The sequence below is a fragment of the Phyllostomus hastatus genome, unplaced genomic scaffold, assembly GCF_019186645.2.
Source record: "Phyllostomus hastatus isolate PE091 unplaced genomic scaffold, TTU_PhHast_1.1 phas_contig_40, whole genome shotgun sequence".
In the NCBI taxonomy this organism is placed as follows: Eukaryota; Metazoa; Chordata; class Mammalia; order Chiroptera; family Phyllostomidae; genus Phyllostomus; species Phyllostomus hastatus.
Genome location: NW_025333872.1, coordinates 77,425,804 through 77,439,255, shown reverse-complemented (window position 1 = coordinate 77,439,255; position 13,452 = coordinate 77,425,804). Strand labels below are relative to the sequence as shown.

The window sequence follows — 13,452 nt, the reverse complement described above, 5'->3', positions numbered from 1 at the left end:
GAAGCCAGGGGATGTTCGTCTGTAACAGGGAGCTGGGCTGGAGGACTTGGCCGGGACACTCTGTCCTTGACCCAACAGATAAATGTCCTTTGGCTCTGCCCGAGGAAGCTGGCTGGCTGGCTGGCTGGCTGCCTTACGTCCAGGCGCTCTCTAACTTCTGGTTGGTTCTGCCAGTGAGGAGAACCCTCGGCAGAGATAGGAGGGATAGGGGAAGGAGAGTCAAGGATTACACTTGGCCATCCCTGTAAGGTCTCCAAAGGTCACGGCTCCTCCCAAGGACTCTTGCTTTCTCCGACCCTCCCCCTGCACAGGGCAGAGGTCTTCAGGCTGGCACCCATAGGCGCGCACTACTCCTGCGGTCCTCCCACTCCCTGCCCACATCTGCGGCATCAGTACCCTTGTAAATGAACTCTCCTCGGATTACCCCAATTCGAGTACTGCTAGAACTACTGAACTTGGTATTCCTGCTCTTCTTTCTCCAAAGTAATGATCTTGGCTTCTTCCCGTGACATTCAGATGGTGTGCACATGAACAGAAGAAAGAAGTCTGAGTTCCCTCCATTTTTAAAAAAGTATAACTAACACCCGCAATCACAAGTAAGAGAGCCGTCAAAAGTAAGTAAAATGAGACCAGAGCTTTATTTCATTGTGAGGCAATTAGTACATGTCATACCAAAGGTCTGGGCTAGCTACCGTGCACCAAACCCTTCCAAAAGACCCAAGATACCTCTGACCGGCTGCAAACACAGGTTACGCGTGGCAGTTCTTAAACCAGGCACTTGAAAACCATGAAGAGTGGAGAACAACACATTGTAACTCCCGAATTAAAGAAGAGGGACGTAAACTCAAAATAAAACATAGACCACCGACACAGATCTCCCAAAAAAAAGAAGTGCAACACATGCTCTCATAAACCAACAACAACAACAACAACAACAACAAACCAAGAACAAAAGCAGAAATCTCCCAAATAAGTTTTCCAATGTATTACAAAAGGAAAAAAAAAGTATACATAAAAAATAAAAAAGTTTCAGGTACTAGTGCATAGTCAATTACCAAACACCACAGTTCTCCTCTCTTTGTCTAAAGCTTTACTACCTTCATACTAGCAGCATGTCTACAGGCTAAGACTGTAGCAGCAAAACGTATTTTTCATTTGGCATTTACAAAATTAAATTACTGAATAAAAATATAAATTTCTTTATAAAACTATTTCATACAGTGATAACTTTTGGGGTAAGCTAACAAAAAAACTCATAAAATGGTTTGGTACAATAGATGTGCTTCCCATGTTGTGAACCATAAATGAGCATTTACAATCTTGATTAGTGGCTGTCACAGGCTGAAACCAACATTTATAGTAATGCATCGTGTTTAGTGACTGAGAAAAGTGAACTATTAAAGGATGGTCTTGTGCGTAAAATTTCAAAAACCTCATTGTGAAAAAATATGGTTCTGTTAGATCTTCTAGAACACAGGTAAATTGCTTCATGTTTTAAAAAAATCTTCACTACGATATTAACAACTGACTACAATTCATTACCTAATAATTTAGGTAAGGCTGTTACTTATTTTTTAAAAAATCATTTTAGTTGGGTGAAATCCGATAAGACTTCGTCCAACTAAACTGCACTTGGTGCCGCTCTCAACTGTTGTACCACAACAAAAATAGGTTCTTCTCCCATTCACGAAGAGTCCCGCGCAGGGGAATGGGCGCGCCCCGAGCAGACCTGCAGTGTTCTGAAACCGTAATGCTTCTGTGGGAGCGTCTCACATGACCAGAGTCCGGGTGGAGAAGGTGTTCACGTACTTCCGAGCCTGACCCGAAGCTGTCATCTGATCTTCCATCTTCCCGCAGGATGCGGCTTCCCAGGCCCCGCTGCAAGGCTAGAGAGGGGAAAACAAGGCCACGGCAGGGTCAGACGGAGAGCAGAGAGTAGCCCGCACGCGAAGCCCCAGTACCGGCGGAGCGGCGGAGGGAATTCTGACTGCCAGGCAGCAAATGGTGCGCGCCAGGGAGCCTTTATCAGATCAAATCCTAACTCTCCGACAGCCAGGGATCCAGCATTCTGTTTCAAATATTTTCTTTTGTTTTATTTTTTAGAGAGAGGGGAAGGGAGGGAGAAGTAGAGGGAGAGACATACTGATGGAAGAGGGAAACATCGACTGGTTGTCTTTTGGGGCACACTGGTTGTCTTTTTGGACCCCCCGACTGGGGACTGGGGACTGAACTCGCAACCCAGGCCTGTGCCCTGACCAGGAATCGGACCATGACCTTGTGGTTTGCCGGTTGTCACCCAACCAACTGAGCCACACAGGCCAGGGCGGAGTAGCTTACTCTTTAAAGACGCACTGGAAGATACAAGAAAGGACTAATATCCAATGGCAGCATCCAGATGCAGGTCCCATGTCCGGCACTTAACACACGTGATCTCATGTGCACAGCACGGCCACCCCGTGAGGGAGGCTCATGCCCTCCTCAGTCGGGCAGGAAACGGAGACTCAGTGTGGACAGAACATGCCCAAGGCCCCTGGGAGGGCAAGTAGTGAAGGGGCAGCTAATCCAGGCCTGTCTTGAACAGCCTTGGCTCCCGCCTTCCCTGCGTGTTCCTTCAGACTAAAATATGTATTCTCTGTGCCTTACTTGGTTCCCCAAAGGATGTAAGATGCTTACAAAGTAAAGATAACAGGGCTTAAACCGTGGATGAGGCAGGGTCACAGGGAAATGTACTGAAAGTTAATTCCATGAAGTGGGGGGCGGGGGGAGATTTGTACACAAAGCACTGGCCACGAAGTACAGTGTACCTGCTGGATGGAAACCTCAACCTAAGCTCGGAGCTCTCCAGCAGTCAGTGCAAAGAGGGAAATAAAAACACAAGCAGATATAAGATCTGGTGTTCGTAAGCTCAAAACGAAATCGATGGTATTTACTTATTTACCTATGTATTTTTAGAGAGAGGGAAAGAGAAGGAGAAAGAGAGGGAGAGAAACATCGATGTGAGAGAGGAGCATCATCCACCGGCAGCCTCTGCACCCGCAAGCCAGGCCTGTGCCCTGACCCACAATGGGACCAGCGACCTTGCGCTTTGGGGGACCAGCCGACTGAGCCACAGCAGTCAGGGCTAAGTCAACGGGTTTTAAAAAGCACAACTATTCCTGGTATCGATGTCAGAGATTTTCTTTTCCATGGAACAAAATGACGACAGAAAGGCCTCCGCTCTCTAGAGCTTTGAGTGACCTTTAGGAGGTAAGATGAACGCACGTGAAACAGGTGGAGAGATGCAGGCGGCGGGAGAGGTGCCAGGCCCGGGTGAGGGGAACGTGAAGGGACACAGAGGAACTGCCAGGGCCATGCTCCAGGGCCGCGATTGTCAACCTTTTTTATCTCACGGCACACACGAACTAATTTACTACAATTCTGCAGTATTCCAAGTACTATATTTTTTGCTCATCCAACCAAAAAATAGGTATCATTTTGATTCACTGATGCCAGATGACTATTAATGTTATCATTATTTTATTTGACAATCTAAGGAAAAAGGTCTCAGGTACTGCGTGTTTTAAAAATCCTCGTGGCACACCAGGGTGCCTGCCACGGCACGCAGGTTGAAAAATCGCTGCTGTAGGGACCGGGCAAGAGCAGGAAGGATTTAGGTGGACAGGGGAGAGAGGAGTGTAACCCGGGTGGAGAAATGACAGAAAGCGCCAGGAAGCGGACAGGTGTGCATTGTTGGTGGGAAGGCCTGGATGGGAGGGAGAGGAGGAGCACAGAGGGGTGAAGGACAGCACCGAGCCGGTGCTCGCTACGAGCCTCCCATGCTCCCAAGTGTTTCACACGTGCCACCTCATCCAGTCCTCACACCAAACACATCACACATCGCATCTGTTTACAGACCAGGCCATCTCAAAGAAGAGAGAATTTAGGGCACGTCCTCAAGGTCACCCAGCTAAGAAGTGAGAAGCAAGAATGCAAATCCGGGCTCTACTGAGCCTAAGATGCTGCTTCCGTTCCAGCTCTTATCAGTGCAAAACAGTGGGGTCAGCAAGGCCTCGGAATGTAGGGAGAGTGTATCGATGGCCTGTCGAGGTTATCAGACTTTTCAGCAAAGAGGTATGATAATTCTGAATGAGCGCGGTATTTGTACGGTGGTGGTGTTTCCTCAGCCAGTGGCTGGAAAAAAAATTTCAGTCACATAAGGCTTCTAGTGCCATGCGTCTAACTTGTGAACGTTCACAGGGCACAAACTGGGTTTGCCCGCTTCCGCCCACTCTGCCATGCCATCTCACCACCAATGTCAAGGGCACCAGCCACTTTTGCACGTTTACTCTGCTCAGAGGCTCGATGTGGAGCCAGAACTACTATGTGGCAAGGTGGAGTGTCGCAGTGTCTTCCTGGAGCTGTGGCTCACAAAGATGACAGGGCGAACATGACACCGGGCCCGACTCGGCCACCGAGCCACACTGAATGTTTTCCTGAACGAAAATCACCAGTGTGGTTACAGCTCTCTCTGAAGTGGCTCTGAATAAGGGGTGTTTCTCTGGTGTGTATCTGTCCATCAAATTTCATATTTTAGTTTAGTTGATGGTGTACATGTTGTTGCTAAAATTTTTCAGTGCAGCACTGAAACGCCGAGTTGACACACAAATAACCCCAATTAAAAAAAGTGTCATGCGGTCCTTTCAGAACTGGAGCTTGCGTGTGTGCGGTCACTGCAGTGATGTGAATGTGGCGTACAGTGACCACCATGTAGCGCTAGGCAGTGCTCGGGGCCAACAGGGCCCGGAGAACAAAGCACGTGGATCTTAAAGGACAAGTGACTAAAGAAGCAGCAAAATGAGACATCTTAGTGTACTAATACCCTTTTGTAAATCTAAGATCACATGAAGATACACACAAAGACCAAAGATGCACGTTTTGAAAGACTGCATGCGGACACAGGGAAGGGGGAGGGCAGTGAGAGCTTGAGTGAGGATAAAAGCCGGGAGCAGGGAAGGGGGTTTTCATTTTTCACTGGTCCAGAACTTTTCTACTTAGCTGTGCTTCAGTTAATATAGAATTAATTTTTTAAATGTGTAAGCTAAGTATCCTAAGACACTTTGTTGAGACTGTTACGTTTGCTTTTACCATGCCTCTCGGTAAAAGCCACGTTCTGATTCTTGGCACTTAAGTGAATTCGGAATTCCCAAAATGAGTTCAGGAGAATCTCACACCACGTGTTATCAGTCTGATACACTTCCAACTTGAAACGGGACTCCCATTCTTGTTGGACCTCCCACAGGGCTCATCACTTCATTCTTGCGGGGCTCCTCCTCCAGGACCGGATATTTAAGACAAGATCAGTAGATTGAAGGTACCGTATATTTGTAATGAGGGTTTTGAGAAAACTTTTCAGACACATTCTCTTAAGTCAAATGGAATTTACCAAGAAATAGATCAAGTTGATGGAAATATTCGAATTGCAGGAAGCAGAGCATTTCAGGGGCATATCAGCCCTGAAGCTCAGGGCTTGGTGGGGGGCGAGATGACCCAAAACACCCGAATCTCCTGCTGTAGACAGACACCAGGACACAGTGGCTACTGTGTACGAGAGCCTGAGTGCTGAACAAAAAGCCAGCAGAGAAGCATGTGGGTGCCCCCTTGTCTGTACTATGAGAGCACAAAGCAAGCACTTCTTACAACAACGAATGAATAAAACTGGACAGAGTGGACACATCCCTGTGCTTTGGCATGAAAGCCAGAGAAGAAGGCCAGCCACTTGGGTTAGAAAAGAAACACTCCAATCCAACAGCCCACATGGCAGCTGCCTGCTCTTCTGCTATTTCCTTCTCTTTCCTTACCCTGAAGCCCGGGGGCCCTGGGCCAGTTTTTCAAGCAGACAGAATAGTTTGACAAACAAGGATTAAATGTCTTTGTGCTGGAAAGATATTTTTTAATACTGTCATGTAGATCTTCGTGCATCCTCCGTATTCCCTCTCTTTAAAATTTAGTTTCACTTACAATAAAGGATTGATAAGAATTCCAGATTTGTGCAGGTGACTTCTTGTGAAATTACGAACCCACTGTACGGCTGCAGACGTGTCACTCCACCCAGATTCATTTCGGCATCAGTAATCCTACTGCACATCCTCCTGCTCCCGCCTGCGGTCACCTTCCTGATCCTGTAATCTGTCTGTAATCGCCCCTGGGCAGAAGCGAACTGTAAATACACTGTCAAAGGCTTTAACTGGGATATCCTGCTAAAGCACTTTAAATAAATACTCAGATCCTTTGTAGAAAACAGAAGAAATAAAAGGAGACAAGACCAGGTTCGCAGGTGGTTTTCTGTCAGATTATCTTCATATTTTTCATTTAGAACACGAACAGTTTTTTTTATCATGCTGAACCACTACTACTACTACTACTACTATTATTATATTCATACAGCAACTTCACACAATAGCTGCTGATATCAAAAGCCTTTGCAAAGCATGTGCTCTACAATTCATAGGCCTAATAAGAAATCCGCATAAATCATCAAAAAAATGATTTTGTAACACCAAAGCAGCTTGTGAGATGGTATTATGTTTTTCTTTTGCTGTTTTGTTTTTTAATAAGCAGGCATGACTAATGTCCAAAAGAGTAAAAATAAGAATGATCTGATTATTCTATTTAACCCATTTGAAGAAAATACTTTGGACTGAAACTCTAAAAGTCAGAATTCCTTCCCAAAGGGGCATCTTTTGACAATGTGTTAGCTGTAAGAGCTAACACACCTGCACCTTGAACGTCAGGGATGAACCTGAGGTGATCTGTCACTAAGACAAGGTTGATGTTCACCAAACTTTCTCACGCACAAATGCTACCCTAGGCACACAGACACGGAAGCATTAAATGTCCCCTGGAACACAGGAAAGAGCCCTGAAGTGAGGGGACAGAAGGTCCAGGTAGTGACAGGAAGTTGCCCAATCTACCAGTACCTCCACTTCCCGTCCAAGCCTGAGCTGACAATTGTTAACCGGCAGGGACTTTGCCTAAACTTGGAGTTTGTCCCAGATATCTCCAGGGGTCTCTTCCCTTACATGTTTATAGACTTTCCAAGTTTATTTCACATAGCCTAGGGTGTCACAAATTGTTGGAAGAATGGCTCTTTTCTTAGTCACCTATCCGTTCCAGACTATTAAGATTAAGACAAGTGCCAAATTGCTCTAAAGCAATTACTATTAAAGACAAGTCTGTCTTTGCTGGCCAGAGGTGGATTCAACATCACAGTGTTTACCAAACCAAACCAAACCAAACCAAACCAAAAGACCACACGTACCCAGGGCAGGGCACGTGTAGGGCACAATGAAGTGGAGAGTCTGACATACCTTCCCATTCATTTAGCCTTTCTCAGGTCAACCCCAAAACTATACTCAGTAAATTTGCTTAATTAATTTATTTTTAAAATTTTTAATTGAATCTTATTAGGGTAACATTGGTTAATAAAATTACATAGGTTTCAAGTTTACAACTCTATAACACATCGTCTGTATACTGTATCATGTGTTCACCACCTGAAGTCAAGTCTCCATCACCATTTATCTCCTCTTTACCCTCTTCTACCTCCCACCACCCACCAGACTTGAATAGTTTATAACATATATTAAAAGCAGGTTGCTGATACACTACTGATGGCTATGTGAACTCTTGCCAGGACAAGTGGGAAAAAGTGACCCAAAGAAAGAACCAAGTGCCTGTATACATATCTCGGAGGGGGGAGGGGTGGGAGGCAGGTCAGCAAGAGCACCCTGTACTCAGAACTGCCTGGAAGGCTCTATGTCACACAAGGCTGTTTCCATATCTGTTGACATGCCAACACAAGTAGCAGAAAAACAGAGAAAACCCAGTAAATTAGTTGTTTCATCTCTGTAACACCAAAGATATGACTACCTTTATTGCAGGAATCAGTTGAATCAGCTATCTCTTTTGGTGACCCACTGACACAGTTCTGCAAGAGTGGAACAGGGAATGAGAAAGTGCGTGCTAGAGGAAATAAGACACCACAGGGCAAGGAGATGGGCCGTGGTGGAGGCCTCCTTGCCTGTGTTTCAAGAACAAGGTTGCACGTAGCCTTTGCCTAATAACAGACGCCACCAATGTACACTGGCAAGTGGGTTGCATTTTGAAAGCATCGTTGTGTCCACTTGGACTGCACAGCAACCTTGGACGATGAGTGAAGGGTGGACTACGGTCCCAATCCATGAATAAGAGCCTTTTGGTCTGAAGAGGTTAATTTAATGAATGAAAGGCGTGCAGTTAGAAAATGGTGGCATCCAGACCAGAACCCAGGTTCTTGTTGCCTGCATGCTAATTTACTACACTCCTCAGCAACACTGATCATCCAAAAAGGTCTGCCTTATTTTTTAAAAAAAAATTCATAAGTAATTCTCCAAAACAGGAGCAATCCAAAACAGATGGAACTAAAAAGTGAGTTTCAGTTGCTTGCAATAACATTTTAAAATTCACTGCTGCTGTGCAAATGTGTTTAAATAATAATGGTTGGAGAAATTTACTCAAGCTCACTTTTTAAAAAAGCAAGGCCATGGCAAGCCAAGTCAGGAAATTAAAATTTAAGGCTGTCACTCTGTGGTTACCAAAAAGAGGAAAGTGAGTGAGTAGAAAGCATATGAACACATCTTTTACACTTGGGTTTTAAATAGGAATAAAAGGAAATTATAATTTAAGAGAAAAATACAGAAGTTCAGAAGGCTTATAACTTAAGTAGTTTCGGATCTACTAATGAACATGTCGACCTTAAAAAGTATTTGGTGGTAAAATGTATTTATTTCAAAATGTAAAGCAAATTGAAAGCATCCTGAGAAAATTAGGCACCTCTTTTCTCCTTGCTGAGAAGGGCACTCGTGCGCGTGTGCCTCAGGCTCTCTCAGGGTGATGCTTTTTTTTTAAGCCACACCAAGGATATGTTTTTATTGATTTTTAGAGGGAGAAAGGTAGGAAGAGAGAGAGAGAAACATTGATGTGAGAAGGAAACACCGATCAGTTGCCTCCTGTACACGCAATGACCAGGATCAAACCTGCAACCTAGCTTTGTGCCCCGACCAGGAATCAAACCCACAGCCTACTGTTGCCCTGGACAACACTCCAACCAACTGAGCCACCCAGCCAGTAGCACTCGCGTAACCTTTGAAGAGTGCAAGGTTTCTGAACGCTTTTTGTCCTCATTTGTCATCATTTTTGAGCTTCTGGACTCTACCCTACCCCCACACAATGTGGAACAATGACCGCCCAGCGTGGAAGCCCCATACATTCTGAGCTACGCAAAAGACATAAATACCGGAAAGGTCTCAGCACATTTATGTGATGAATCCCTGACTATTTCTGTGATTAAAGCTAAAGCACCTTAAAAAGAAAACAAGTCCAAGTCATAACAAGATTATGCAGCCAGCACAAATTACTTTTGGAAAAAAAAATGAAGCATAAATCATTTAAAAAAACAAACATAACGTGATGTGTACATAATGGCTAACAACAGCTTCTAGTTGGGCATCATAGTTCATGTGTTAAGGGATCTATGGAGAGTTCTGATTTATTAAAATTTGTTGCTTCTCAATGGCAACACAATGAAAGGTACACTCAGCACCCTGATTCTGGTCTCTACTTACACATAATGGTCAGTGCCCCTTGGGGAAATGGTTGGTTTCCAGGAAGAAAGGAAGGGCGTGTGGCTATTTCACTAAAGCCATTTAAATGAAATAAAGTTAAAAATTCTGTTCCTCTAGGTACATTTCAAGTGCTCACTGGCCACATGTGACTCTTGGCTAGAATACTGGACAGCGGCACCTGGGGCATTTCCATCGCTGCACAGCTTCTATTGGACACTGGTTTAACGATCGAGAGATTTAAGAGACTTAAGAATCAAATGCAATGTGTGAAACTGTCTCAGTTTTGACCAAACAAATAATAAAAAGAGTCTTTTCTGGAATAATGGGGAATTTTAAATATCGCCTAAGAATGAGAATATCAAGGAAGTATTGTTAGTAATAATGTGTGAGAACAGTATTAGGGTATATAGGAAAATGTCTTTACTTTTAGAGATACATAAAAGTAAAATGTTGTAGCATCTGGAAATTTAGAATGCTTCATAAAAATTTGATGAAATAAATATGGCAAAATGTTAATAATTGTTAAATCTCAATCATAGAATATTCTCTATACTTCTGTGTATGTTTGAGACTTATCATAATGAAATGTAAAACTCATAGCTTCTTGCATTTCTAACTTTAAAATATTACATGTATTACACATATTTCTGTATAAGCACGTATACTTATATGAACATTTGAAGCTGAACCACAAAAGCCCAACATCTGGGCCTCAAAAACAGTAACTGTTCTGCTAGAGTGTTATTGCCCCACTTAAGCCAGGGATGATTAAACACAGAATTGCATAGTTACTGCAGTCTTCAATAAACTGTTCTTAGAAGTATCAGCAGTTTAAAATATTTTAGGAAGCACATTTAGTTGTTTTAATTAAAAGCACTATGATAAAAAATATGTAGATTGTTTGGCTAAAAATCTCACTTAATATTTGATTTATTATCAGTACAGATTACAGAAGTAATAGGTTATAAAAAGTACTCTTAAGTCAAATAGCCTTGTCATTTAACAAAGGCACAATACGTTCACTAATACCATCTCTGAGAAATCTATCTAATTAGGTCAGATTGTCAATGGAAACATACAATAAAGCACTGTTTTAAATAAACAAAATTACCAAATTGCATAAAAACCTATATGAATATTGTTGAATTAGGATTATATGAAATATAGGCAGTATATGTTTAAATATTTAAAATTACTTGATGCATTTTCCAATATTTATCATAAAAGTTTGAAACATTTTAGAAATCACATTTTTCTATGGTATCAGAAGCCAAATCTCCATGACACAAAACAAAGGAGATACTTGGTATGCAGCATTCATTCATTTAATAAATATTTCTTAAAACAAATTAGTTATTTATTATAAAAGATTATTCAAATATATTTGAGCAGTGTAAATCAGTAAACCACAAAATGCAGAAGGAAGCATCAACTCTAAAATCAACTTAAGGGTCTCAGTTATTCAATTCAGTAGGACTGACAAATATCACCTTCACCCTGTGATGTGCATAGTTGGTTAATCTGCACACACAGATATCAGAACCTGTATGGTGTCAAATGGGACTCACTCATATGCTAGACATGTAGATTAATAAAATAAATTTACTACTTAATTCTGAGTTTCAAAGAGAAGTAGTGTTTTCATGAAATGAAATATAAATATGTTGATAATAAAGTTCAATACTGGTTTTTAAAAAAATGCAATAGCAATAAAAACTTTAATGTAAAAAGCTGGACAACCAACATTTTACAAGTACAGCTGACCCTTTAACAAGATGGGGTCCGGAGCACTGACCTATGCACAGGTCAAGATCGGTGCATAACTTTTGACGCCCCCAAAACTCAGTCATCCCTCGGTATCTGTGGGGAACTGTTCCAGGACCCCCATGGGTACCAAAGTCCATGGATGCTCAAATCCATTATGCAAAATGGTGTAGATCAATGCACACAGTCAGTCCTTTGCAATTATAGATTCAGTCAATCGAAGATCGAAAATACTGTTTTTGATCTGAGTTGGTTGAATCTGTGGGTGTGAAACCCACGTTGTTCCCAGGTCAACTATACTGACAACCGCCAACTTTATACATCATGTATTGTGTATCAGTACCATGTTCAGCTTAATGGTTTTGGCTGAACACTATTTGGTCATGCTGAAAGTTTTAGGATTTGATTTTAGACAAATAACCAAGAATTTTAATGATAAATGTCCCCAAATAGATTTACATGTTTGCTCTTTCAAATTTAGAAAATTTGAAATTTTTTATATACCACTGTAAATGTAGGTTGAGTCCTAGGCTAAGTCACAAAACATACATAAAACTTAATCTAGCTTAAGAACGCACTTAGTCAAATTCTATGCTGTGGGAACCAAGGGCCAAGATGTTTAGGAAAGAAGAGGGCAAGAAAAACTGAAAGGCATTTCCCTGGTGCCAGGATCAGCACTTAGGTAGAATTCTGAAATAACCACCTTTGCCTTGACATCCTTCTAATTCGTCTTCTGTGTCCCTTTTATGCCTCGGTGGGGTTTGTGCCCTTTGCCACCTCCCAATTCTTTGTGATCTTCTGAGTCTTCTGCACAGGGGGCCCACCAAGGCCTGGCTGCCTCAGGCCCCACTGCAGGTTCCCCACAAGCACCAATGTTCCCTATCTACCTTCCAGGCAACAGTCACCTTTCACCAAAGCAGTTGAGTTGGGTCACATAGTGGCCACAAGGAAAGCAATCTGTTTGAATGAAACATCAAAATGTGCCTGTAGCCCTTCCAGCTGTATTACTTGCATTGCATTATTTGTATTACTTAAAAAAAATCATGCTATCTACCAAAGATACTTAAAAAGGGAATGTTTTAAGATACTCAATTTGGAGAGAGAAGGCCTACCACAAAGATAGGAAAGCCATTTAAAGAAAGGACAAGCTCTCAAAGCACACAACCCACGACAGTACACAGAACTCACAGTCCAAACATGAGTGTCTGCTTTGGAATCCGGGTTCTATCTATGCCCCAGGGTTTGTGAAGTTCCTCTCAGTGTAGCTCAGGGGATGGAGGGGAGGGCTCTGCAGGTGGCTGGGTTTGGGGCTGTTTCATGTTTGGGAACTTCTTTTAATAATTTAGGGAAGAAACTTTGCATTCTTGTTTACATTTGGCACAGGATTAATTTGGAATTTGTTGTGTTTCATCAACATACACCGACTTCAGAGTTACAAAGGAAATCTCTTTTGATGTTAAAACCCAGCAGCGGAGGGTCAACAACAGGTTGACCACATGACACTGACACTTGACTTTCTTACCCTGACAGTCAAATAAATTGTAATTATTTTTAGTTACTTCAGTTCACACTTCATTTAAAATCTAAACAGTAGCTGAGTTTTGATGGAGCATAAAAAACTTGGGGGACAAAAAGTGAACTATGCCAATGAACTTTTTACAGAATTTTTAAAAACAGAAGGAGGTACTGACACTGTGTAATACATGATCTCAGTCTCAGGCACAGTGAGAAATGCTTCACTTCACCATGCATTGGGAACCTGCTCCAAGGAAAATTTCCACTGTGTTTCATATGAGTGGCATGAGGAATTTGAGGAGGTTTTTTAGAGTTGTTTAGGAGTACCACTCATCTGCCCTGACCCATGTGGCTCAGTTGGTTGGGCATCATCCAGCAAAGCAAAAGGTCGCCGGTTTGATTCCTGGTCAGGGAACATGCCTGGGTTGCATGTTCGGTCCCTGGTCAGAGCATGTGCCACGGACAACCGATTGATGTTGCTCTAAAGCATCAATGTTTCTGTCCCTCTCTTTCTTCCTCCCTTTTCCTCCCT

The 13,452-nt window shown here is 42.7% G+C and overlaps 1 protein-coding gene across 3 annotated transcripts in view; it reads right to left on the bottom strand.

Moving 5' to 3' along the window:
- Positions 1 to 619: 619 nt before the first annotated feature.
- Positions 620 to 13,452, bottom strand: part of MYB (MYB proto-oncogene, transcription factor) — a 34,360-nt gene continuing 21,527 nt past the window's right edge. For all 3 annotated transcript variants that reach the window (XM_045843252.1, XM_045843250.1, XM_045843251.1), the window contains one exon: positions 620 to 1,886. In XM_045843252.1, the coding sequence (XP_045699208.1) occupies positions 1,770 to 1,886 (117 nt within the window). In that variant the 3' untranslated portion in view covers positions 620 to 1,769. The remainder of the gene's footprint in view (positions 1,887 to 13,452) is intronic.